General features: G+C 40.2%; 1 protein-coding gene across 7 annotated transcripts; it reads left to right on the forward strand.

Annotated features, from left to right (window-relative positions):
• The first annotated feature begins 1,984 nt into the window (after positions 1-1,984).
• Positions 1,985-27,760, forward strand: csde1 (cold shock domain containing E1, RNA-binding). 7 transcript variants are annotated; one of them, XM_088920967.1, is made up of 21 exons: positions 1,985-2,066; positions 5,758-6,211; positions 8,388-8,551; positions 12,337-12,535; positions 13,324-13,499; positions 15,231-15,317; positions 15,824-15,921; positions 16,249-16,330; positions 16,791-16,919; positions 17,191-17,316; positions 17,778-17,993; positions 18,982-19,122; positions 20,015-20,170; positions 21,758-21,865; positions 22,222-22,397; positions 22,494-22,606; positions 22,966-23,085; positions 23,982-24,160; positions 24,719-24,882; positions 25,237-25,369; positions 26,315-27,760. In XM_088920967.1, exons 3-21 carry the CDS (start codon positions 8,426-8,428, stop codon positions 26,360-26,362), a joined length of 2,577 nt encoding a protein of 858 aa, XP_088777093.1. In that variant the 5' UTR covers positions 1,985-2,066; positions 5,758-6,211; positions 8,388-8,425; the 3' UTR covers positions 26,363-27,760. The 7 variants fall into 7 exon arrangements, with proteins under 7 accessions (XP_088777093.1, XP_088777087.1, XP_088777089.1 ...); XM_088920961.1 differs by lacking the exon at positions 8,388-8,551 and adding an exon at positions 10,235-10,414 and having other exon boundaries at positions 13,324-13,433; XM_088920963.1 differs by lacking the exon at positions 8,388-8,551.

Consider the following 27,760-nt stretch of genomic DNA (forward strand, 5'->3'; position numbering starts at 1 on the left):
CGGTACTCTGCAAGTTTAAAGTTTTCAGCACATGCTGATGCAAGCTGGCCATGACATCCCTGTGTTAGCAACCTCTCTCCACTTGTTGGGGGGCTATCAGAGTTGTGTATGCTGAAGACTGAGTAACGCCTCATCCAGAGGGCACAGTGCCAAACCTGCTGCATGCAGTTAATGATTGCTGCCAGAATTCCCTGGTGCTCATCAACAAACCAGCAGGCTAGAGGGCATTTCTTTAGCCACCTCTCCCTGCCACGTCATGGCAGATCAACGCAGCACACTCTCCTCCTCCTGGATCTGAAACCTTCCCATTCCAGTCAGCCATTAACTGCTCAAGAAAAGTAAACACTTGCTCAACCACATGTCCAGTTCACACAGATCACATGACAGCATGCTGAATGTGTGAGTGGTTTTGTAAAAATAAAAATACTCTTTATCTTTTTTTTATTTTGTCTACTTAATAATCTAAAGAGATTACTTAAATTAATGTATTTTTAATTGCATTCATCCAAATGATGAGAGTAAAAGGACTTCAGTTTTCCACAGAAGGGATTGATCATGCAGGCGATGGAGTGGTGTCACGTCAAGGGTGTATCCTGTCTTAGGCAGACTGGATGAAATGGACTGATCATGCTAATGTAAAGCACTAGTTTAGAATAAGCACTGAAAACAGGAAAAGGAAGCTCAAAAGGGAAGGAAGTACGAAACGTACTGCAGTCTTAACTCCTGAAGATTTCCATTGCAACTGGATTACTTAGTCTAATTACTCTTTTAATTAGGTCTATTTTCAAGATTTGTATCATTATAATATGGCAAATGTTTGGAACCTTGTAGAGAACAATGAATTCATCCTTTTATTCGGGTTAATTCATATTCAATCAGGTGAATTTAATTTGTTCAATTTACAACTAATTTGTAAATTGAACAAATGAAAGCCGGGAGACACTATAGCACATACAGAAGCAGAGACTAACATCCTTGACCTAATTCAGGGTGGGCTCATCCTTCTGTACACAGAGTTGTAGGTACAGTACGTGGAACGAGCTGCCAAATTATATTGAGTGTTAAATATAGTATTCAAAGGAAAGGCTTCTTTCAAACTGTTTTAAGAAGTGGGTCTAGACTAAATCCAAACTTCTTTTGTGAGCTAATTATCCACCAATCACAAATTACAGGCCCAGTAATGATAACCAAGGGTACCAAGGCTTGTTCCAGAGCTGAGAGATACTGGTGAATAGACCAATTGAAAGGTACTTTGTTTCCAGGTCTCAGTGAAGAAAGAATGACTGAAAGGAGATTTAATGGTTTCACAAAATTTAAACAGGAATAAACACAAATGGCTTTATTTCAGAATAAATTAAAAGAGCAGAAGGTAATAACATACAAAGGAGAAACGTCCTGGTCCTGAAGAGCTGCCATCGTTTGTAGTTTTCACTCCACACTGGGCTTCTTAATGATTTAATCCAAATCAACTGTTCACTTCATGGGCCTGCATTGACCAATTAGACTGTCTCCAGGTCTTTACTCATTGAGTAATTGAAGTAAGATTGAAGTCCAGGAGTGAGTATCTGTACTGTAGAAATATAGAATGCAGTCCTGTTATAATTCTTCATAAACACTATTTATGGCTTTAAAGTGTCTTGTCATGATTTTCTTACTGTGTAAATAAAACCTTAATTAATGAGCTTTCCCTTATGTATGTTCATACCTCCAGCTCCCTGAATTTACCAAATATGTGAGCCATTTAAACCTGTCTTTGAGTTGTAGTAAAGTGATTCTCACTCTTGTCCTAGACCAATAACACTGCAGAACTACTGAATTCTTCACCGCTGATAAACCCTAAATGCATCACACTACAAGGCGCATACAGTTACAAAGATACTTGATATAAGCTGTTATCATAACGATAACAGTAACACCTGTCTCTTTAAGAGGAGGACTGCGGGTTTTCCCAGCAGGGGCGGCGAGGGATCTGAAGCGATGATCTCGCGAGAATGGGCAGTTTTATCCCTACGTAATGTGCCGTGCTGCTCATGGCGGCGCTGGAGATAGTGCTAAGGGCTGTTGGGGTGAGTTCGACTCTATTTCTCTGAGTGGAATGGCCTTTTAACCGACTGAAAGTTTGGTATTAGAGCGGGAAACGCCCAGGTTGCCGAAATAAAGTGGGTAGTAGGTCTCTGCGGATCGTGGCAGTGTCCTCGGCGCACGGGTCGGTTGGGTGGGGGAGAGCGCTCCCGTTGTTCTTGTCGAAGGTTTTGTCATAAATCATCATGACCGCCTCTTGTTTCTCACAAATGAATTTCTTTTATCTAGGATTATCTTTTACTTCTTGACGTAGAAGATTGCTTACTGAAACACGGTGCCTCAGAAAAGCCTGACAGTTCTGAAGACTGGGCAAAAAATGTACTCAGTCGCGTTTGTTTTCTTTGTTGTCAATAACGGCAATCCCTTCGTTTTGTAATAACGGGGAATTTTAAAACATTTTTTGAAATGCCTTCGGTCCCCGGGTACTCTGTAATGCATTTGTTGTTTGTATTTAGGTATGTTTAGTTAAATAATGAAGTACGTAGCACATAAATGCGCATTTAGAATTTGTGTTGTCTGCAGCTAACTTTAAAGGGAGGGATAATTGACGTAAAGGGTAGCCAATCGGCTTCGAAGACCACACTCTTGGGTAGTCAAATATCCAATCAGCACGTAGCTGGGGCGGGCAAACAGATAGACTGTGTGCTCGGGTGAGTTTTGGCTGCGTCACTGGCGATTGAAATGGACTGGGAGCGTGGTCAGAGCGTGCAGTGGGAAGTGTAGTTCGCGCCGAACGGACTTTTTCTGGGAGGTGGGGGTTCTGGCAGCATCAAAGCACTCGATTTCCCATGTTGCATACCTGCGCTGACGAACGCCTCGCTCTACTCGTTTTGCAATTCTTTTGGAGTACATAGAACATAAATAGACGGATTTCATAGGAGAAGGGGGCAGGTCGAAACCAAGCTTAGTGGCACTAAGCAAAAATGTAGATCAACTACTCTGGTCGTTTTCAGAAGGAAACAGCCTGCCAACGAGTTTTGCCTGGCCCGGGCTTTTGCATTGGGCGCTTATAAATAGGTTTTTTTTATTCCTTTTATTTTTTTTCAGCTTTCCCACACCCCAGTGTTTTGTGAATTCAACTAGTCATTCATCGCGCATTATCATGGGCGTACGTATAAACGGAGAGACTAGATGTAAGGTTTTACCTGCATTTCAAGCTTTGGAAAAGATGCAGCATGAGGTTCAGCCGCTGGCTGCGTTGTTTGTAATGGCTTGTCAACAGTAGCGATGCAAGTCGTTACAGCTGCTTATCTCCTGCCTTAAGGACAATTTATACCTGTAGCTGTTTTGTGCTGTAAATGCCTCTTAGGCATTGTAGGAGTCGATGTGATTTTATACCCAATCACGATACTGCTTGTGTACATTAATATACCTTGAGAATACAGGTATGTACTTAATACTTAAATGCTGTTAGTTCTAATACTCATTTGTTGTTTCATGCCACTTACTGTTCTTTAGATAATCACATAGTGAGTCAACTATAATGTCCATTGCAGAATTTTCCCCCCTCACAGTCACAGTTCTAAATACGCTTGGGCTTTTAATTTGACCCACTTATCCATTGCAGGCTCAAAACCAAGTGTGATGTGGCAGGTCTAAATAGAAATCTCCAGAAAGCAGAAAGCTACCACAGTTGTCACACTTTGATTTAATCTAGACCACAACCCATGTTCATTGGTGAGTTCTTGAGAAGGATCTCAAATGAAATTCTTTCAAGTTGGGGAGGGGTGGAGCAGAGCATCCTGAGAGGTGGGGAAGATGGTGAATTGTTTTAGAAAAGTATCTTCTCCTGTCTGGAACATAATGTATGCTTAAACACTAACAAAGGACTCTGAATTACATCTGATCAGTGGTGTAAAAAGAAAAATTCTAGTCTTCATAATCTTTTTATAGTGTGAAGTTGACAACCATTATAGATCCACTAGGGGTTTGTAAAAAAAAAAAATCTTATCTGCTGGTTCCCTGTGTTTGTTGTTCATTTTCAAAGTGATAGGTTAGTGCTGCTTTCCAAAGACTTCTCATTCATTCTCATGGGGGCAAAAACCCTAGGTATTGCCCTCCACTTAAAGCTTTTTCACCAGTTAAATGATCAATTTAAACACTTCTTGATACTTTTATGCTGCTCTTGAGTTCAGAAGCGGCAGTCTTTAATTTGTTGTTGATTGGTTGTCTTCATTTGTCTCAAATACAGCCCTACAGCTATGATGGGGAAACGTGAGTCTTTGTTCCTAGAATGGATTGAAGGGTTTTAAAGTGATGTGCACACTACCCAGAATCCTCTTCTGGTGTTGACCTATTCAGTCTGCTCTGAGAACAAAGCACAGAATTTAGTGAGTATGATGATTTAGAATTGCAATCAACTGGAGACTTAAACCTATAGTATAACATTAGGGGACCCCCATCTCTTGATGTTTTTTCACTCCACTTTCCTTATTTTTCATCTTAATGTTATGTACTAGGTTAAGCATTAGCTCAGTTATCTTGTCACTGATGAGTCTCTAGACTTAAATACTTCCAAGGTTCATTTAGCTAATGGAGAGCTTAATTGTAAAGAAATCCAGACTGGGGTGGTAAAGCCCTATTTCTGGCATCTATATGCCACTTGGTGAGTAATACCCCCTGCTCACAATGGTGCTCTGCTGAGTGTTTGGTTTGTTCCACCCATGCTGGAGGTGGTGAATGCACAGCGCAGCTGTGCTGCCAGACTATCAAGTCCTGCAGCTGCGTCCGGATGCAGCTCTACTGGAACTGTCTGTATTAATAGCAGATGAGGTTCTTGGTAAAGAATTTGGAGAGGCTGGTGAAAGGGGGGGCACTGAGCAGCTGACCTGAGTAAATGCAGGCTCTGTGCAAACGTCCCCTCCTGCAGCTAGTCTTGGGAGCCTTCACACAGGACTGCGCCAGTGTTGTGCCTTTCGGTTGGGTCTGGGCTGTCTCAGATCTGAGCAGACCTGTTTTGAACTTGCCTGCTAGAAATTGTCCTGTGTGAAAGGTGATGTCAGAAGCGGCAAACCAGCATCTGATCTTTCTGCTCTCTACAGTTGTAACCCTTATCAGATTTGTCGGTACAAATAAGTGACCTGATTCTAGATGGTTGTGTGGACTGTCTGTAACTTCCCCCTTCTCCCCATTTTGTTTGGAATGTGATTTTATGGAATGTTTTTTTAATAACTTTTTTTGTGTGTTCTGTTTGTTCTTTGAGTGTTTGCCCCATAAACTTAGTGTGAAAATAAAACTTGGTTCCACCAATTAAATTTAAGTACTTTTTTTTAAAAGTCATGGGGGCACCAAAGTATCCGTGTCATTTGAGTGAAAGAAACTAACATGTCATTGTCCTGGGAAGCACCTCAACAGGCTAGGTTTTGAAAGAAGAGGCAAAGGACAAAGGAAATGCTAAAACATGTTTTGTTTGTTTTGCCCTGGTTATGATGGAAAAACTAATTGGAGGCTATATAAAAGCTTCAACACTTCTAAGCTGCTTTTTCTTCAGTGTTATATGGATATCCTGAAATAAGGTTATACAAGGAGCTTTGACAAAAACCAGAAATGGAAAGGAACTGCCGTCCTACTTGTTATTCAGTACAGCCTATTGGTTTCTCAACATTTTGAAATGGTTAAATTTGATTACCAGAGAATGTTTTACATATTCTGGCCTCTTTTTCTTTCTCTCCTCAGTATGAAGTGAAACGGAATTGATTTTACCATCAGAAACTGCTGCTTCAAAGTTCAGATCACGCAGAAGAGAACCTTAAAACAAAAGTTAAAACGACGCTCCAAGACAAGAACAAGAAACACGCAACCAAAGAACCGAGACGGCCACGATTGAGCTGAAAGACACAACACTTGATCTGAAACAAGAAGATTGTGCCTACTCAACAGCTTCTGAAGAGCACTTTCCAACGCTGCTGCTAGCCTTCTTCATCCTCTTTGTTGCACTGTGCTGATGTGTTCAGTGCAACAGGAGTAGTAACCTTTGCTAGTTCAAATAGATTCCTCTTGTCTCTCTCTGTCTGTCTGTCTCTTTCTGTGCTATTCTGTTTTGTTTAACGCAGTGTTACCTGCTTTTGGAACCCTTCACGTGCCACAATTGTGAAGTACTGGGCATATCGGAAACCAAGAACAGAGCAAGGTATGAGTTTTCTTGCAGGCTGTTGTCACTAGTTTGTGGTTCTGTTCACAAAGCCAAGGATATTTGTTACCATTCCACCTCAACAGCAGGTACCTCTTGTACTGTAGTGAAGTTGTTGGATGTGGTAACTGACCTTTCCTGTTTTTTCCCCCCACCTTTTCTCCTCTCCTCTCAGTACAGTGGACAATTTTGGAGCCGAGAATAAACTTTACTTCCTGAGTCCACATTGAAATTTATGTATTGCTTGTAAGGAAAATATACAGGAGTATGGGGTGGGGTTGAGTCTTTCATTGCTAAGACACCTTGTCTAAATATTTTACCATGTCAGAACAGATTACCTGTTGTTTTCAATGTGCTGAGGCAAAACCACACCACTTCCACAGTGGAGCCTTGAATTTTGCATACTTATTAAAGCTATGCACAATAAGAGTAATCTCCTTCAGTAAGTGTGGTAGATGACAGTCCTGTTGGTTTTCAGCATTGTCTGTTTTAAATAAGCAGCTCTCCAATAACAGGAGCTTGTGTTGTCATTAAATGTTAATTCTTCAGGTGAATGACTAGCAGTGTTTTAAAGATTTGGAATGATTGTCACTGTATAGCTTTTGTAGGAAAGAGGAAGATGTGCTCTTATTGATGTGAGGTAGCAGATTCCTCAGTTACAGTTGTGCTACAGGGATGGGAATTGACAAGTGACAAGTCCTGCATGATTCTTCATAGTCACTGAGATTCAAAAAATGATTTGGCTTCTTGCCCAAATACATGTCCGCTGTTATGTTCCTTGTTAGAACTTGTAGTCTGTTAGCTGTATTTGAGGTGGATTCTGTGTGAGCTGTATGGAGCTGAAGGCAAGTGTTTTTGGCTGAGGACATGGTCTGTATATTAACTATCAAAACAAGGATCTCGGAACTGAAAGCTACTGATCTAATAAAATGAAGCTAAACTTAGATGTTGCTCTTGATTGAAACATAGAGGATTCATTTCTTAATTTGATTATTGCTTTAATAAGTTAATATTTTCCCTTGTTGCATTAAATGCACAGACTATAGTGACCACAGTGGGACCCTCTAATTGCTAGCCCAGGATTTGTTTTGGCTCTTGGGTTTCAGCCCTCATTGTGTTGCACTCTACCACCCATGAGAAGGTGTCATAATAGATCAGTGATGGGATGAGAACTAGAGGATTGTGCTGTTTTGGAACACTGAAGTTCTGACTCCTTTTGTAATGTCTTTGTTCATGTAGTCCAGGACATTTAATATGGATTTACTTGCATACCTATGTACAATGGATGTAGAAATGATGTGGAACTGGGCACCATCTGCACTTCCCATCTTCAGTATGCCATTCTTTCAGTATGTCGCCCTGTGCTTTCTACAGAAAAGTTGTAAATTTAATCTGAAAATACACTGGGAAATTCTCTTCTTGGAGCAAAAGCACAGAACTAGTATGTGCTTTAACAAAATGCACATTAAACAGCACGCTCAATATTGATAGTTTTGCTTATACTCAGCTTGCAAATTATTTTAGTAGATGCAACATCAAATTTGTTTGCCCTTTCTATGCATATCTAGTGAGTCTCATGTTGCAATACCGTTATGGTGAACCAAAATTGGAAATTCTGCGCGGAACTTAAAATTTAGAAAATTTAAAGAATTTAGAGTTCCATGTGCTCTTTCTCTTGTAACTATGAATGGACTTGTGTAAAGCTTCCCTTAGCTTATATTAGTCTCATAGCATATGATTTTTTTGATCATTCAGATCAGTCTGTATTCCCCAGATCACCAGTAAATAGTATCTTTCATTCCTGCAGTAGTATGATTTCATCGAGTTTTGCATTTGTAGTTATGTTGGCGTCTTTGCAGTAGTGATTTGATTACTTGACTTGTTTTCTCTTGGCAAAAAAAATTGTTCGTTTTGAGTAGTCAAAAACACCAGCTGTTGCTTTTTAATCATATAGAAGACAGAAGAAATGTGGCATTTGTAGAAATCGTTTTAATGTTTTCCGAATAGTTTTGATGTTGAATGGTGTTAAGTAGTTTTCTTGTCCAAAGCTGCCATGCTGTATCCTGCCTGTGTTGTCACTCTGATTCCTGATCAGTGCTTATTGGCTGCAGGGTAGCAGCTAATAGTTTGTTTACTGGCTCTTGTTGCTCTCTGTCTTTTCTGTCCTCACATGCAGCTTTTTAAACAGTATAGATTGCAAAAGGGCGTAGGAATATGGCGAGCACCTGGAAGGGCTTTGTTGAGTTTACCTTGCCTGCCTCCCCCCCTGCTGCGTATGTTAATGCTGACCTGGGGAACACATCTCCTGTTGGACTCAGCTTGTCGCCGTACGGCCGATCTGTAAGTTCCATTCTCCTGCCCCAACCTTCCACCCTTTCTGGCGCTGTTTGGCCTAACCCCCCTCATTCTCGTTCTCTCTGGGCTCTGGGACTAGCCTCTCTTGCTGCAGGAGATGTAGGTGGAGCTGCCATTATGCATCCATAGACAATTAAGCTTGATGGATGAATAGGCAGTTTTTGAGTTGCAAGTTTTTTCCTGGCCTAATTTTGGCAAGTCTGTCCAAAATGTTTTTTGGTATCCGTTTTTCACACCTTAATGTTTGTATTACGTATCTTAAAACAGACCACCTGTTTATATTTGAGGCAGATGCCATTGGTTTAAGCTTGAAGTATCTACACTGCTTTGTTAGTTCAGTGGTATTTGTAATTGCTGGCAGGCAGTCTTATCCATGCACTTTGAGGGTGGGGGAAACCCAATTGGAATTCCAGCCTTGTATCAGTTCTTAGCCTTCCTGCATGGCAGCAGTGATAATTACTGTTAGCGGCCTGCATCAGAGTTCTTCAGTTTGGCTTGTGTATTAGAAGCAGTGGATGCTGCTTTTACATTCATGCCTTTTTACAAGAAGCTTCACTTGTGGTAAGACTGGTTTTAAGACAAAAGTATTGTATTATTAGTAAATGTTTTGATTTTCACCGGTTAGCCTATCTTCATAAATTGTGTATCGCCAGTACATTTTCATTGTACAGCTTGGCATTCCTTTGAGTTAATGGGAATAAAAATCTAGAAAGAGCTTTATATCCAATTTAGCTGCTACTACCATTTTTCCAACTTCAGTGGTCCATCTAACAGGCTCTAGCCAGATGTTAAAAGCAGGCGGTGTATTTGCATTGATCAGAAACTGCAGGTTTGAGGCTGGTCTTGTGCCCTACAAATGACCTCCCCATCTAACTCACCATTCTCCCCCAGTGTCATACTCTGTAGCATAGAGAATCATGCATTACTTTTGTAGCTGTTTTCATTTGTATACTCCTTGAATTTTTATGACTGAGTGACGATCAGCAGAATATGCCTTGGTTACAGAAGAAGAACCATTGTCGAGCATCTCATTTGTCACTTAATCATTTCAGCAACCACTGTGGCCCTGCATCTAAAAGCCTGTATGTGTGTGTGTATGGACAAGGTGTTATAAAGGGTTTTTATTTTTAAATCTGATTCAGTGCCACCCTGAAGATCTTACAAGTTTACCTTACCTAGGACCTCAGACGTTTCTGGCCTTCTCAGCTCCACTACTGTCCACATTATCCCCTTCTGTTAGTCTTGTTTTTTTCCCTTTTTGGCTTTGTTAAATGTTTTTTTTTCCTGTTATCTCTTAGAGTAAAAATATTTTCTTTGTCATTTTGGAAAAAAAAATCCAAGAATAGCTGCTTTTGTTGGAAAAATTTAAGTTTAGCACAATGACTCTCACACCACAAATTCTAAACAAAAGGAGATAACATTTAGCTTATTCAGTTTACCTGTTGAAATATTCCTGTCATTCCAGAGCAAGTCCTCATATCTTTCAGCTCAGCTGGGTCTTTGCATCTGTTAAAGAACACTTCTAATAAAGTGATAAATTGGTGATGCTACCCACTCTTGATAAAGCTTACTCTGCTAACAGTGTCAGAGTTAGCAGCAGCATAGTGCCATGTCCCATTACCACCCCCACTGCCCCTTCAATACTGAGCTGTAGTTTTCCCTCGACAGTGTGCTGCTGTGCTCCCCCAGCTGTACAAGATGGAGCGGGTGTATCCCGCCCCCCCTGAGCCCTCTCTTGCCCCTCCCCTGGCAGCCCTCCCCATTCCCCGCTCCTCCTCAGTCTCCTGCCCTAGCACCAGCGCTTCAGGGGGCAAAAAGCAGAAGAGGATCCCCCTTTATCAGAGATCTGTGAGTTGGGACCAGCCAGGGTCTGCACTCCACTAGTCACTGAGTCTAACTGCATGATCAGGTGCTGTTTGCAGTGTAGTTTGAACTTGTGGTGCTTCAAGCTTGTGGTTACTTATTGTAAGTTGGTTCCTTTTCCACAGTCTCTTCCTTAATTCTTTCAAACTAAATTGCTTAAAGTGAACTGCAACGCTGTTCTTATATTTCTTGGTTAGAAAGAACTGGCGTTGTTGAGAGTGCATTCTACTTTTATTGCAGTTTGAAAGACAAACTTGTAAAACCTCCAGTTTGCATTGCAAAACAGACTAAATTTCCAGTTATGTGCAGCACCATAGTCTGCGATTCGTAGTGAGGTAACCATCCAGGGACTTGAAAAGGCCCCATTATATTGTAAACAAGCAGGATTGTCAATACATCTTTTAATCCAGTAGAAATTGCTTTTGACTTGGACATGTTTTGCTAATAAATACTGCTTACTTGTTAATTCTGCGTACAGATCACTTTGGAACATTTCTGCAGTGAAAAGTCTGCACAACCTGTACTTATTTGCTCGTATGTCACATTACAATAGACATTATGGTGACTAGTGAGTAGGATGAGGTGTTTCACATCGCAATTTGTATGAACTCTTGCCCAAGGTTTACCAGCAGTCTGGGACGACAATGGCAGTCATACAGTACATTCCCAAGGTTCACAATTTTGTGCTTGATTTGATGGTACAGAGCAATCTTACAAATTTCAATGAATATATAACCTAGATTGAAGTAGCGGTCTGAGGAATTGGGACTGCAGTTCCCCTTTAAATCTAAACATCCATCTTTGAACTATTTTCTTAAAGATACCAAAGACTTGAATATATAATTAACTTGCCTTACCAAAAAACAGCTAAACCTTTTTTATGGCTTCAGCTGCATTGCCAGCAGTTAATCCTGAATACATCATAAAACTGCCTTTAACTTGAGGTTAAATTGGTAATTGTCTTATTTGTATCAATGTGACATTTTCTCTTTAACACCGATTTGATTTTTCTGCATGAATTTGGCCTTTACACTTGCACTGAATTCACATTTTCAGCTTTCTGATAAGTATTCAATTTCAAATGTTAAATGCAGAAGGAGTGAGCTGGCATTTGGATTCATATTGCAGGATAAAATGTGCAGCTATAAGAATTCTTTTAAAAAGAGGTTAAAAGTTTTAGACTTTTTTTTTCAGAGAATGTCAGTTACTAACTACATAAGTCTAGGAGCTCTTCTGTAATCTTAATGTTCTTTTAGTTGCCCTTGTTTTGCCATAGGGTAATAGTAACCTTGGATTTCCTTGGTGGTAAAACAGAGCATCACTGATTTTTAAAAGATTCGGACATTTAAATGGTGAACAAGGACCATAACATCTGAAGAAACTGAAAAGTACTCTTAGGTTTGAATTGAGCGATAAGTTTTCCATTGTGCTATAATTTGAAATGAATGAGTGAAAGTCCTGGTTTTCTGAATTGTGGTTTTGATTTTGTTTTTTTTACTTTTAGTATTTGATATATTCAATGAATGTTTGGCATTGGAAGGTTGTATTTAATCATGTTTGTACTAGAAATTGGCATGCTTAATCCATGCATGTATGGATGGTTTTGAAGTCTATGCATCCATTTTCCATGTTGCACTGACATTTTATGTGACATTACAAGAACTAAACTGATGCCAAATCCAGGACAAGGAGTTTGTTTGATGGGTATTCCTATGCGCCTTTCCAAATTTTACATTACAAAAGTTGCACCTTTGTTTGGCTTCCCCAGATCTTCCTCATTACCTTTTCTTATTTGTAGTTATTTGACCTGATTTGAAATGTAGTATTGTGTGTGAAGTAACCCACTCTCCCCAAAGTAGCATATTAAAAACTGGTCTCTGGTGCATTGCCGCGTCTGGCTTTTCCAGATGAGTTTCGACCCCAATCTGCTGCACAACAATGGCCATTCTGCCTATGCTAATGGCACAGCAGGCGGCCTGCGGGAAACTGGTGTCATCGAGAAGTTGCTGATCTCCTACGGGTTTATCCAGTGCTCCGAACGGCAAGCACGTCTCTTCTTCCACTGCTCCCAATACAATGGTAACCTTCAGGATCTGAAGGTTGGAGGTGAGTGGAGGCTGCCTTGTACTACGTTTTCTGTTTTTTTGATTCCCTGTGTTGCATTGAAGTTGGGGTTTTTTTTCTCTGGTTTTATTTGGTATGGGTTCCAATTTCAAATATTAAAGGCAGAGGTGTCTACCTGTGGTTTTAGGAGGAGTTTTGTTTTATATTGCAACAGTTTTTCTAATTCACGCTTGTAAGTAACTTCATTACCTGTTTGACAGGATTGGTTGAGCTCAGTGCTACTGAAATGGAAAATACATTTTGCAGCTCGGTAGTGATCTTGGTTTCCTTACATTTTTGCAGTGTTTGATCCAATTAAATCCAGTCATTTTGATTTCTGAAATACTTCACATGCTTCAGCCCATTCCATTTTTTTAGCCTATTGAACCTCTTATGTGCTGCATTTTTGGGGGTTTGATTTTGATTCCATTTGGGAAGTAATGCATAAACTTAACCCATGGGACTAATCTAAATGGTCCTTTTTCAGGTGGAAAAAGATGCTTTCATTAGGGTTCTGAAGACTTTATAATCGCCATATTAAAACTAGGGAAATGCCAGAAAAACTTCAGACTAACACCTCAATGGGGAGGTGCCTCTTTCTTCTGTGTGTGGATATATATATAAGTACTGGATGTTAAACGGCATAAAAACCTCTTACTATGCATATGAAGTAAACTGTTAATGAGTACAGGGTGTCAGAGTTGTGTGCTTGTGGATGACCTGCCTGTGTGATAAATGAGAATTGAATCCAGAGTAATTTGAGGGTGTTTTAATGAATCTGTCTCCTGCAGATGATGTAGAGTTTGAAGTGTCGTCTGACAGGCGCACTGGCAAACCCATTGCAGTGAAGCTGGTGAAAATTAAACCAGAGATACTGCCTGAGGAGAGAATCACTGGGCAGGTGGGAGCGATTGACACAAACTCACTCAACACTCCCCTTACTATGCTGCATGGTTTTATAAATCCAGTTAAGGAATCTTTTTTTGGTTATGTTTACCTTCCATTTGTCCATTTTGTGTTTGGTCAAACGTACTTTAAATGTTAAACTATCTGGTCTGTAATATGTCTACACAACGTTACCTAGAATGTGAAAAACAAGTGCTCTTAAGTCCATGAAGTGGAAAGCTTTTGTCCCAGTTTTCTTTGGTGACGAATCCCATGATCGTTGTGTAATAAACTTTAGGTGCTATGATATGTTGTCCATAGGTAATATGTAGTACAGTGTCCTAGAATTCTGATCAGTCAGTGTTAACTCATTTTTATTGCATTATTCTGATTTTCATTCACTGACCTTAAATACTCATTTGGTCCCTAATTCTCCTCCTTGAGAACAGTTCAGATTCGGGGGATTAGGTGTAATAAAGAAAGGGTCTCCCTTTCACATCTTGAGAAATGTATTGCCAGTGTTCTATATTCAACCAGTTAAAGCAATTAAAGTAAGTTTGACTGTCTTGTCCTGTCTGTGTTGGGGTTTGAGGTCTTGTGGTGTCTGAACTGGGGTGGTGGTTGTGGGGGAGGGGGGGGGGGTTAGAGCCAGTGCCATTTAAAAGGTGCTTTGTTCCTTTTTGCATTTTTCTAGGGGCTTTTCTTTAACTATCACTCAGCACAAATTTGTGAAATCGTGTCTAAAGCTGTACTTTTAAGCCCAAACAAATGTTCAGATCAGTCTCATAAAGAAGACTGTGAAAAAGCGAGACCTAGCGGTTTACCCTTCTCTGTGTAAATTTGGGAATGTTTGTCTAGAACTTGCTTATTGCTGACCTCCATAAGAATGCTTGTACTTTTGTCAGGCCAATGTAGATAAGAAAACGTTTGTGTCCTCAATGAGGCTTAAAGTCATTCCATTTTAAAGCTGATTTAAGAGTTAACTAGATTTACAAGCATGATGGCTGTAATCATGTTTAAGCTGCCACCTACACAGTTAGAAAAGAAGCCTGATGCTGTGCTTAATTTGAAGATAAATGTTGGTGATTTTTTGCTGTAAAACCAATTAAAAGTACATACATTGGGTACATGTTACATCTAAAGGTGCAGATTGGAGCTGTCATGTTAGCCACCTCTTACTGGACTCCCCAAGCACTGGATGGGTGAGCACTGTCATTAATGGGCTGTTTTTGATAGGCCAGAGTTACATCGGCTATCAGTTGTAGCAGGAGTGATGTCAGTGAGAGAACACTTTCTACTCTAGTGGTTGCAGGATTTCCTTTAAGACACTTTTGGCACCTGATAGCTCACTATGCATGCACAGGTTCACAATCTCTCAACGTCAAGGGGTTGTAGTAGCAAGCAGAATTGATTAACTATGGGCAGCTCTAAATTAGGAGAGTAGAAAATAGAAGGTCGCAACGTCACAGAGTAGGATGCTTAGCACTTAAACATTTCTGGAATATGTCCATGCATACCAGAAACTTAACCTGTAGTTTAAATCTGTTGATGGAAAGAACTTGTTTTGAAATTAAGAAGAAAACTGCCCTAAAGAAACATTAAAAAACAAATTTTGGAAAATGTAACCTGTTAGACCCTTGTTTACTTGTCTTTTAAGTGGGGAAAGTACTCCAGAATGTTTTTGTCGATGAGTTGACCATACCAAAACATTTTAACTAAACTTTTGGTGTGGTCAAAAATGAAAATCAGTTGGTGTTGAAACATTTGTATACATTTTCTGAAGTGTAGCTAAATGTGATCAATATTCCTGCAGGTTGTTTGTGCGATTCCAAATCACCTTGATGGCAAGTCAGCCCCAGGACAGGTTCCCACTGGCAGTGTATGCTATGAGCGCAATGGGGTAAGTCATCACTGTTGCCTCCTGTATCCAGAAAACTAGCCTGAACAATTCAATCTTTTCTTTTGACAAAACTTGCCATGACCTCTAGGTCCCATAAAGGGAAACCAGTTCTTATCTTCCTTGCACATATAAATACAAATAAAATTGTTTTTTAGCCATTGTCTCCTCAATACAGGTTTGTGTTTAGCACTGTTTTTCAACTAAATCTGTGCTGGATATTCAACTGGATGTTTAATTCCTTCTCAGACGCGTTACTAAAAGCCATGTACAGTATATACTAGTATTAAGTATCGGTAGTGAAATGAGTGAAAAGTGGTCTCGTTTTCAACCCAAATCAGGTGTGAAGAAAAACAGAAAATTAAACCTCCAAAATCTGCTTGCAGAACCTTTTGATTAGTGCAAAAAGTTGTCATAGTGATTCTGTTTTGGAACAGACTTTCAGAAGCACTTCAGATGTTTGGTTTATATTAAATCTGCAAAGTACCTTTCCTTGTGTCTCTCTGTAGGAGGTATTTTATCTGACCTACACTCCTGAAGATGTGGAGGGCAACACGCTCCTTGACACTGGGGACAAGGTCAGCTTCTTCATGGAAACGAACAAACAGTGAGTGCTTCTGTTACAGCTTGTTTGCATCAGAATTTTTCTTAATACTATTAAAACAGCTCACATGAAATCAGTTTTTTTAAGTTTTCTCTACTTTTAGCAGTTACTAACAGCTTAGCAGAATAGGCCATTTCAGGCTTGCTTGGCAGTTAAAAGCAAATTCATCCAGGGACTAAATCTTGAAAAACCTAAATGAATCTTCTATTGCAATGTGGAAGGGCAGCTTGTTCTAAGTGCCTACCTGGTACATCTACAGCAATTGTGGAACGGGATCGGGGCAGTGGTTGAGGCATGCTTTACTGACCTGGTATGTGATTAAATCCTCAGCACTGGTGCGGTCAGCGCTCATAATATTGTACTGGTGAAGAAGAAACAGATGCGCTGCCAGGGCGTCGTCTGTGCAACCAAGGTAAAGTGATAGATTTTATAAACATGAATAATGTATAACTGAAGTTTGACAAACTTGTCACACTTGATTAAATTTTTCTGGACTGGATGTTTGTAATGCACACCTACGCATGACTTCTAAAGAAGCCTAATGTGTTCTTTTTGGTTAGTAGGATGTTTAATTGCCAGGGTCTTGTTGCTCTGGATTAGGTTTCTTGCTGTCTAAAACTTCCTTTGTTGTGCATTTGAATTAATAAATAGAAAAGGCAGATGCAGGCAAGAGGTCTGGGAAGAAGTTCCAGTGGAATGTTCTAGGAAAATGCAGTATGCTTAGATGCATGCTGGGTGGTGCTGTATTAGTGTCCAGTAAAAAGGACTGAAAGCTAATAACGCATGTATGTTTTTACGGTATATGGTTTACACACTGCTCCTTTTCTTGCATGGATGTCTTGTGATTGTGACCTTTTTTCCCCCCTCTTTAGGAGGCCTTTGGGTTTATTGAAAGAGGAGATGTAGTGAAGGAGATCTTCTTTCACTATAGTGAGTTTAAAGGAGACCTGGAAGCCCTGCAGGCAGGAGATGATGTGGAGTTCACCATCAAAGAGCGAAATGTGAGTGTCCCTGCTCAGCTGTTTGGGCTGATATGTGCTACAAGATATTTTAAGGTGTTTTCAATGTTAAATTATAATTTGTGTGTGTGGAGAGTTGCTGCCACTTCAGAGCAGTTTTCACATTTTTTAAAAGCTGACGAATCCAGGCTTTTACAATTTATTATTTGAGGACATAATCCTGTTTATTGTAGCACTTAAGTATTCTTATGCAAAATTTAAGGTTGAAAAGTCAGTATGATGCTATTCATTAAGGTGTTTTAATGCCCTCTAGGGAAAAGAGGTAGCCACAGATGTGAGACTGCTGCCCCAAGGAACAGTTATTTTTGAAGACATCAGCATTGAGCGCTTTGAAGGAACTGTCACTAAAGTAATCCCTAAAGTTCCCACTAAGAACCAGGTAAGTTTCTTGGTTTTGGCCCAATTTGTATAATGTCTTATTTAACAGAATTATACTAGTCAAGTGTTACTGTTTCAGTATACACTGCAGAAATTCTCCAAGAACAAAAAAGGTTACAATTTAAATGCAATATTGAGGAATATTTTTTACAGTAACATTATTGGCTTGTAAAATGTAATTAGAGCTTTTGATAAAGATTTAAGGCTTTCTAAAAAATGTATGAACTAATCAACAGTTTGTGACAGGATCTTTACACTGTAAGTGAATCTTTCCATTTTTAATACATGGGGGGTGGGGGGGGGGGGAGGACCGTTGAATCACTTTTAGTTAACGCAGCAAAATCGTATTGCAACAAATCTTAAATGCTTAAAATGATAATGCACAGAAAAAGGCTAATTTGAGTTCAGTCTTTCAGAGTAGTCGTAAGGATTCCTGATTTGTGCTTTTTCCTGTCATCCTAGAATGATCCCTTACCTGGCCGCATCCGTGCCAGGATTCATTTCGCTGACAAGGAACTGTTATTTGGTGACAAAGACACCAAGTCCAAGGTTACGCTGCTAGAGGGAGATCATGTGGAGTTTAATATCTCCACCGACCGGCGTGACAAGCTGGAGCGTGCCACCAACATCGAGATTCTGCCTGACACTTTCCAATACACCAAGGAGACCAGGGAGATGGTGAGATTAATTTCAACGTGCCAATGGTTACAGCACAGCCTTTATTTACACAAAACGTTTGTGGCAGTCTAGGTCAGGCATCAGATAGGGTCTTTCAACCTCAATGCTTGGATTCCTATGGCCAAGACATCAATGAGCTTGAGTCGTGTCATTGCTCAACAGTGACAAAGATTTCCCAAGATGTAAGGACTCTGCCCACCTTTCTCAGTGTTCATTTGGCATTAATCAGCCATGACCTACTTGTATTTTGCTTAAGCTGTGCCTTGCTGGGCACCTGCATTCTTGAAACTGATCAGACCTACTGCAAAACACGTAGCCTCAATTGACTTGGTTTTCAGTGTTTGTGCAATATGTCCTTCTGTCTATGCCAATTTAAGTATCATGGAGCTTTCAGTGCATCAAAGATAAATGACAAGTAGGCATTTAAATGCCTCGGTAGACACACGTTTCCTAAATACAGGAGTTTCAACCATAATTCAAAACCTTAAGTTGCATTTCCATTACTGATACAATATAACTGATCTTGCGTTACCTGCATTCTTACACCTGAAGCAATAGGAAAGCATGTTTTTAGTTAATTGGTATTTTAAAATAATTGCAGTAGGAGCCTTTAATTTATAACTTGCCACAAATGCCCTTTCCACCGGTTCCCCTAAAGTATAATTATTCCCTTTAAAATACATTAGGAATATGTTGCATCCCAGTTATGTATTTCCTCTTAACATTACTCATTCAGGTGGGTATATGTTCATCTGACAAAACTTCATTTTGCAGTAAGTTTTTCTTGCAAATGTTTTAATTTGCTAGCTACAGTTCAGTTAAGTTACACAATGTAAGTGCAATAAACACTTGGCTTTGTGAATGAAAAAGCCATTGCACATCAAGGTTTGTGTAGTAGTAGAACATCCCAGATGATATTAAATAGTCCTTTATGTGGGAAATGTGGCACAGTTAGGAGTTATTGACCATCACATTTTCTATGCCACAGGGAGTAATTGCAGCTATGAGAGATGGCTTTGGGTTCATTAAGTGTGTGGACCGTGATGCCAGGATGTTCTTCCACTTCAGTGAGATTTTGGAGGAGAGTCAGCTGCACATCTCTGATGAAGTGGAGTTCACTGTGGTTCCTGTAAGTGTACCCCACTGCAGCTGACTGGAAATGACAGCCACACTATGGCAGAACAGTGGAATTCCATATAAAAACTTTATAGATGTATTGGTTTCTTAAGTAAAAATTTGGATCTATTCAAGATTACATTGTTTTTTCTAGACTCAAGTTAATTATAAGATGAAACCATTCACTTCAGGTTAGTGGATATGAATAGAATTACAAAACTTTCAATTACTGTGCTGTAAAGGTTCCAATTCCATCTGGCCCTAAGGAAGATTTTTCTTCAGACTGTTCAATAAATGTGCAAGGAGCTTATGCCAATATAAATCCCTGAACAAAAATGCATAAATGTTATGCAACTGTGAAATCTTGATATCAGATGTGGTAAAGGAAGGTAATTGAACACTCATTTCCACACACTTAGCCACACATTACCTGCAGCTGAGTACATTAAGTTGAGGATTCATGTTTTTCTGACAACCAGAAATACGCTGGTAAGAAACATTGGATTTCAAAAGCACCATATGTCAGTTTACCAGTCTTGCTGTGAAAAAGGAAGAAGTGGCCTTGAAGTTGTTCAGAGATGTGAAAGTTTGGACAAACTTTACCAGGTGTCTTACATGAAAACTGATCAGACCTGCTACAAAGCACTTTGACCCACTTGAGGTTTTAGGCTTTTAATTAAGCATTGAAGTGTTTTTTTATTTTTCTATACAAGAGCCTGCAACTCCTAAAGCCTAAAATGAAACCCTCTGCTGTAGAAAAACTATCCAGTTTCCTTAGTTTGTTAGGCTTTTGTCCCAGCCCCAAGCTCTCCTTAAATTACTAATGTTGCTCTTAATTGTTTGGGATTGTAAATACCTTTTTCCTGTGGAGCACATTAGACTCAAGTTTGGGTATCCCTGTGCAGGATATGCTGTCAGCCCAAAGGAACCACGCAGTCCGGATCAAAAAGCTCCCCAAAGGCACAGTATGCTTCCACACCCAGTCAGAACATCGCTTTATAGGCACAGTGGAGAAAGAGGCTCCCTCCAAAACCACCAGCCCAGCCAAAGGCAAGGAGAAGGTAAGCCTAGTACATTTTTCATTTGGTCTCTGACCCCTGAAGAATTACAGGTCTTTGAAAGTCTTCTCCAGCCTTGGAAATGTTTCATGCTAATCAGGCATGCAGGGAGCCAGTTTAGCCATTAGAAGTTTGTGGACCAATGCTGGCCCATGCCACATGTACCTTACCAAGTTGGATAATTGATCAAAATCTCAGATTTGTACCTTGGCATTAGAAATTGATAATATATTGCAATGGGTGAGCCAAATAAGGTATGTCTTATTCATTTGCCATTGTCCTTGCTCTCCTATGTAATGCCTTGTCCACATTCTTCTGCATCATGAAGTAGAAATATACCTTCCAAATAAACTTGGCAGTTTCTTAAATTCAGTTCCCATAAGCAAACAGAAATCTAACTTAAGAGGGCTTTTAGTTTTTAGCTGCTGTTACAGTGCTACCAAAGCCTCAGCCCATTCCCTGGGGAACTCGCTAGTTCCAAAAGCAGTTTGTCTGTCAAGAGCAGGAAGTCATAGGGTGGAAAATTGAACTTCAACCGAAGTAAAATTGTTTGGTTATCAATGCTCTCTAATTTTCTTCCCTTTTATCTAAAGTTCTATTCCACAACAAATTAAACATTTGACATTTTTTCACTTCCTTGCTTGTTTCTAGTCTTCAGAACACTTGAGTCCATCTCTTCAGACCTCTCAATCTTACTACTTTTCTTTCTCCTTTCCTCTCTTTTCCTTTCTTCATTAGAAAAAAGAGAAGGTAGGATGCTGCCCTTTCTCCCCCCCTTTATCTTGTTAACCTTACAGTCAAATTCAGTTTTTCTGAAACCACTACATTGTATCAAGCTTCACATTGTATCCAGTTGCCTTTCACTTTGTTTTGCAAAATCTGTTTGTTTTGAAATTTTTTCACACTAGAGTATAAAACTGAAGTGTTGGAAAGTGGGTCCTAATTAGGAAATGCACCCTTCATTGTTAGGGAACAAAGCACTGTTCAGTCAAGCTCAGTACACTCCAGCAATTGGAGTTCTGTCTCAGCGGTTTAACAAACTTTGATTTCCAAAGAAACTTAAAAGTAATGAAAAGGCAATGCTACATGCTACAGAAATGTTATTTAGAAAATATCTTCAGATTAGTTGATTAACAGTTAACATCTCTAACTTTGGATCTTCCTGTTCTGCTCTTTGAATGTAAAACTATCTAACTTAATTTCCAAGAATCAAGTAGAGAAGATGGGTGTCTGATGTGAATGGCTGTGCATGAGAAATACTTTGTGTGTGCACAGAGCGCTTACAGCACATTATGGATGCCACAGCTGTACTGAGAATGGGGCATTTACACTTCAGTACAGTCCTAACATCTTGCTGTTTTTTTCTGTATAGTTACGGAGGGTAAATAACATGATTTGGCTGTTTTAATTAGAGGCTGATTTAGTGCTTCCCTTCTGCTTATTACAGCATACGGTGTTGGAGTTGTTTCTGTGGACTTGATGTTCCTTAATGCTACTGCATATGATACACTAGCTTTTAAGATGTCTGCTGCACTCCCTGCAGCTCATGGCTTTTCTGATCTTTATGTAATGTCTCCATGTGTGCATCAGGATTCAGAGGAGGGTGTGATAGGATACGAAGACTGTGGCATGAAGATGACTGTCTCTTATCATACCAAGGATTTGGAAGGGTCCGTGTATCCGCAGGTTGGAGATAAGGTGGGAGCTGTGAGCATGTGAGAGGTGGAAAGAGATTAGTACGAGCAGTACTGTAGGGTTATTTTTCATTGACTTTACAGTTCTGGTTAGTGCACTCAACTAAATTAGTTCATTTGTAAGGGACACTTAGAGCATCCCTTGCTCTGAATTACACTAAAGATGAGGATTATCTGAATGTGCTCTAGTTCTAGTTTTTTTGTGTGATGTGCAAACATTTTGAAACTCCTGTATCTCTTTCAAACCATCTGGTACAGAAAGGGTAAAATGGCCAGTTCTAAACTAAAATTCCACCAGCATTTGACTAGCGTATCCATCCCTTGTTCCAAGCTCTTTCCAAGTTGAGTCTGATTTTACAGGTGGAGTTCAGTATTTGTGAAGTAAAAAGGACGGGTCAGCAGAGTGCAGTGTCTATCAAAATCCTCAACCGCACTGCTGGCACCAGGAGGCTCCTGGGATATGTTGCCACGCTGAAGGACAACTTTGGGTTCATAGAAACAGCGAATCATGACCAGGAGATCTTTTTTCACTACAGGTTAATTGCTTTGTAGCTTTAAACATTTTATCAGTTAACTCTGGGCAGTCAGGGCTTCATGCCACTCTACAATAACCTGTATGCTGTTTTTTGCAGCGAGATGTGTGGGGATCTTGAAAATCTTGAGCTGGGTGACACTGTGGAGTACACCCTATCTAAGGGCAAGGGCAATAAGGTCAGCGCTGAGAAAGTCACCAAGGTCACTGCAGGTAGGGGTCAGTTCAAGTGGTTTTATCAGTGGTCATTTCAGTTTTTCTCCAGGTTGCTTTATCTTCTAATCCCATGTTCTGTACCTCATACAGGGTAATTTTAGAATTAAACTAAATTCCAGTTTTGTGACATGTACTTTGTAAATGGAGATGCTGTATCTTGTCCTGCAGCAAATGTGGGATCAGTTTGCAACACTACCTCTGGTCCTGCTGGGGCCAGATATTGAATTTTATGGACGCGTTCCCTTGTACATTGATATGGATTTTAAGTAGCAGTAAAACAGTTAATATGATCACCATTATGGAATCTCCGCCTCTATAATGTTTCAGTAACACAGTGTGTCCTGGTGCATTTGCAGTTAATGGTGTTGGGGAGGATGTCAGTGCAACTGTGTGCCTGGGGAAGGTTGTGAGACCACTGCGCAGTGTGGACCCCTCCCAGACTGAGTATCAGGGGCTCATCGAGGTCACAGAGGAAGGTGAGTCATTGCATGAAATGCTACTGGCACATTTCCGCAAGGCTTCATAATTCTGGCAAGAAAATGCTTCCATATGTTGTGATGCAGAAAATAAATGTAGTTATGTATGACCTGATGGGAATATTAGAGACTGCCCCTGTTGGAGTCAGTCCGCATCCCATAGTGATTACAGTGGTCAGTTTGAGGCAGTATTGAATCTAGTGCTTACAAAGCACAATGGATATTTTAGTCCATCAGCTTTTCTCTCAAGCCATGTCATATGTCCCTTTTTTGGTTAAGAGCTGAGTAGTGCCTCTTGTTGGGGTTTTTCCCCAACCAGTGCCTGTTATCTCTTGAGATTGCCTGAATTGACCTATGTTATTATATCTTCAGATACAAGAAAGCCGACAATCATGCCTCCTAATTTTTTACTTATCAACCTTCCTTCCCATAGCACACTGAGGAAAAAAGGTCTGGTGTACTGATACTTCACCATTCATGGGAATTGCACGACATTTTGACTTTTGACTCCTAGAACTGTGATTTAAAATTTTAAACTAGTATTTTTGGGGGGCAGCTTTTGTAACATGCTATGGGGAAAAGGGTTTTGTACCAATGTTAATAGGATCTATTAAATGATGGTTTTAAGGCAGACCACCCCTGACTGGTGTTTTTTTTCTAGCCCATGCTAACAGTGACCTTCAATCAGCAAGCACTTTGGGATCATCTGAAATGCAGGAGAACAGACGCCTAATTTCAATACTTGATTTGTCTTATTTAAAGCCTGTTTGCTATACACAAGCTGTAATCGCGGTTTACCGTTTATGAATGGAAAAGCGTCACAATGTGCCTTGCAACTAGGGGGTGGTGAGTAGTATGGGTGTTGGCACTCAAAGCTCCTGGTGGTTTGTCTACAGGTAGCCTGAAGGGGCAGAGCTTCCCCTTTGGCATTGTGGGGATGGCCAGCAAGGCAGACTGCCTGCAGAAGGGCGAGTCGGTGAAGTTCCAGCTGTGCACTGTGGCTCAGACTGGGCAGAAGATGGCCTGTAATATTGTCCCATTGCGCAGAGCCCCTGTAGAGTGTGTAAAGGACCAGGTAAGGAAATCCTTTTTTTTATTTCTAATGCAGTGTCTACCCCGTCCTGTGTTTGGATACCAAGGTCCCCACCAAGAGCAGCTCATCATTGACTCATGCGTATTGCTTATAAGAATGGAATGACCAGCTGTTGGTTGGGTCCAATATCTAGCCAATGAGCATGTGGCCTGGGATAGTCCATAAGTTAGGGAATCATTGAAGAGAGGTTTCATGCAATATTGTTTGGTGGATTGTAGATATGGTTTGAGTTCATGACTGTCATTTCCTGTTACAAAGCTTAACATGTAAAGCAGGTCAACTCAGTGAAACTGAATACTCTGCAATATTCAGAACGGTTGAAATGTTGTAAGGCTAAGTGCTGTCAAATCAGTGGTACATTTTTTTCCCCAAGAGATTGAAGATTTATCTACAGCAGTTTTTCATGGCCAACCATAAAGAACATGATTGTGGTACACGGGACAAAAAAAATTGCATCAGGACCTTTTGAGTAAACTGGAAGATTTAATTTCTTGCTTCCTTGAACTGTACCCCCTATCTCCCCCTGTGTGTCTGGTGCAGTTTGGCTTCATCTCCTATGAAGTGGGTGATGGGAAGAAGCTGTTCTTCCATGTGAAAGAGGTGCAGGATGGAGTGGAGCTGCAGGCTGGAGATGAGGTGGAGTTTTCTGTGATTCTGAACCAACGCACAGGAAAGTGTAGTGCTTGCAACGTGCGCAGAGTCAGGTACAGAATACCTTATTAAAAATGAAATTAAATGTGTCAAAATGCAAAAGAGGGTTAAAAAGCTTTAAGAAACTTTCCATTTGTAATTTCTGCTTCATAATGCTGTTCCTGATTTATCCATTTTGGTGTCTGTGTAAAAGCTCCAACTTCATCAATTGAGTAGCAGAATTCAGTCTGAATGTGTATTGAAGCAGTGAATATATTTACTTCAAAGCTGTTAATATTAAAACTAGAATGTTTTAAGCAAATAACAGATTTAATTTTGAACTTTCCTAAGTACCTTGAAAAAGCTCCCTCCCCAAACTTTAAGTCTTTGTCTAACATGAAGTTTTAATCGATTTCACTTCCCTTTAGTGAGGGTCCGAAGCCTGTGGCCACACCTCGGCCTGACCGCCTGGTGAGCCGCTTGAAGAGCATTACCCTAGATGATGCCAGTGCCCCTCGTCTGGTCATTCTTCGCCAACCCCGGGGACCTGATAACTCCAAGGTACTTATTCTCTGCAGTCTGGGGTCTTTCTGATCATAGATCATTAGAGTGGAGCAATCTCCCTTCTGAAGAGCAAGGAAAGTGGTAATGACAATAGTCCAGTACTGAATGTTACTACAAGGTAATATTTTTCTCATTCCTCATACTGAGAGCTTGACAGCTTGCAATGGAAATATAACGTCCAGCGATTAGTTGTTTAACCTTTTTTGTCTTTAAAAACATGTAAATGATTGCGAAGTGCCATGTCATACTATAATTTTTCAAATTGAGAAGAAACCTACCACTGTTGGTCTATACCTCTTTATAAAATGATTTCAAGTATTGATTAAATGGTGACTTGATCAGTTAAGACTGATTGTGATAGTGGATTCTTTTTGATCCTGATCACCTCTGCCCCACCCAAATTTCAAATCACCTTTCAGGTTTTTCTCACCTGTGCCACACCCAGTAAGAAATAGCAGTCTTCATTGTCAACCCTGGTGGAAAAAGTAAAATTTAGAAAGGAACCGTTAATGCTTTTCTTGTCAAGAGCGCATTTAAGGTCTGGGAAGTTCATTGGCAGCGGTTTCTATCCTAGACATTACAACCAGTCAGTGTGCAACAGGCGTATCTGGGAGTTATTTTTCACAATACATTGGCTTGAAAAGGAATGTTTACATTTTTACGGAGTTCAGTGAACAGGCACTGGTTTGTATAATCTGTGACGAATAGGACAGAACCCCACAGGATCACATCTACAACCTTGGGCAAAGCATGTCTAACAGATGAACAGCTCCTGTTTGTGTTCCAGTGATACTTTTTCTCAGTATACAAATATGGTGGTTAAACCTGTTTCTTGAAGTGATAGTACAGAGTTCTGGTGTAAATTTCATGTCAAGGGGGGTGAGGTAAAAATGTAAAATTGTGGAGTAAATACCAATTTTGGGTCTTCTGACCTGCCTACAGGGTTTTAATGTGGAGAGGAAGATACGCCAAGCAGGTGTCATCGACTGACTGCTTCAAAGCATGAGCGTCCAGCAGCATCGGAGTGGAGGAGTGCAAGTGCAGCAGCAGGGGGTGTGGGAGGTGCCAGAGAGCGTACCAGTGTGCCCACCCTCACCTTTCTCCCCCCTTGCCCCTCCAAACCCGTCCTCTTCGTGGCTCTGCACCACCTCCTTGTCTGTGCTCGGAGATCGGCACCGCTAAGCACAGCAGCAGACTGGACTCTCTCCGGTCTTCGCGAGGCTTTCTTTTACAGGTGGGGGGGGGAAATGGGTGGATTTAAAAACAGGAATTACTGTAAGACTTCTTAGCCTCTATTTAACCTAAAACTGGAATGATGATGGAGAAGGCCCTGCTGGAATTCTGCACCTGTGGTGTGCGTTTGCGTGTGTGGTTCCTTTTTAAACATGTATTGACCTGCCAGATTTGTGTGGTAACCCCCCTCCCCCATACTGCAGAGAATTTTTTCATGCTTCATATTTACTTTTGCTGCTCTGGATGCTTTTCTTAAAGCTACTGTATTTTTTTTTCAAGCACTGTGGGGGGAGGGAGCTGCTGTGTGTGAAAACCTGTTACAATGCAGAGCTTCCTTTGGGATACCCGATAAATGTTGGGGCTGTTAAAATACTTGTCATTCTAAAAAATGGAGCAGACTAGCTCTCTATTAAGCCCACCTCACATTTAACTTAATTTGATGCAAATTCAAACCTGAAAAAATAAATTGCTGTTAATGAAGTCCTGTTAAAAAGCTTTGCTTTAGAATTTTAAACTAAGTCTGTACTTTTAAGGGTGTGGAAGCAAGTAAAAAATATGAACCACATGTGGTCCATTTCCCTTAAATTGCTTCATGGTGCAGAGTTCCAGGTGGTACCATGATGCCATTGTTAATTTGCTTTTTATATTTTTTTTATTTTTTGCACATACCTTTCAGCTTTTTTTCTCAATCCCTGATTTCCAATTTCAAATAATACTAAAAAATACAAAAAAAAACTAAAATTGTGCCTAAAAATTCATTAAAAAAATTCTTTATCCCAGATGGCACCCAAAATGATGCCTCCTTAATGATGGCTTTTTTGGTAGAAATATTGCAGATTCGCATCAAAATTACTATGGGTTGACATTCATGTATGTGAACGTGCTTTTTTTTTTCCTAGAGGAATATTCTGACATCATGAAAATTGGTATCTTTGCAGAAGTAAAATGAGCAAAAATAAAACTCAAAAGAATCAGGATTTCAATTTCTGTGGTTTAGATGCTGTTAGGATTTCTGCTGCGCCTCCACTCAAGTGTGGAGTTGTAACTTATCTAGGAGACCGCTTGGTTCTTACAGAACAACATGAAGAAGCTCTCCTCTGTACTTTTGTTAATGGTCTTGAATGAAACAATAGAATAAAAGTTTTACGAAAATTT

The sequence above is a fragment of the Atractosteus spatula genome, chromosome 7 (assembly GCF_055471065.1).
Source record: "Atractosteus spatula isolate fAtrSpa1 chromosome 7, fAtrSpa1.hap1, whole genome shotgun sequence".
NCBI classification, from domain to species: Eukaryota; Metazoa; Chordata; class Actinopteri; order Semionotiformes; family Lepisosteidae; genus Atractosteus; species Atractosteus spatula.

Excerpts from the sequence above, each read along its gene's own strand:
- csde1 (XM_088920960.1), top strand. The coding sequence starts at position 10,265 with ATGGAGCGGGTGTATCCCGCCCCCCCTGAGCCCTCTCTTGCCCCTCCC. Across the intron at positions 17,317-17,777 it reads AAGTTCCCACTAAGAACCAG|AATGATCCCTTACCTGGCCG; the intron begins GTAAGTTTCTTG and ends CTGTCATCCTAG. Across the intron at positions 22,398-22,493 it reads GAGATCTTTTTTCACTACAG|CGAGATGTGTGGGGATCTTG; the intron begins GTTAATTGCTTT and ends TGTTTTTTGCAG.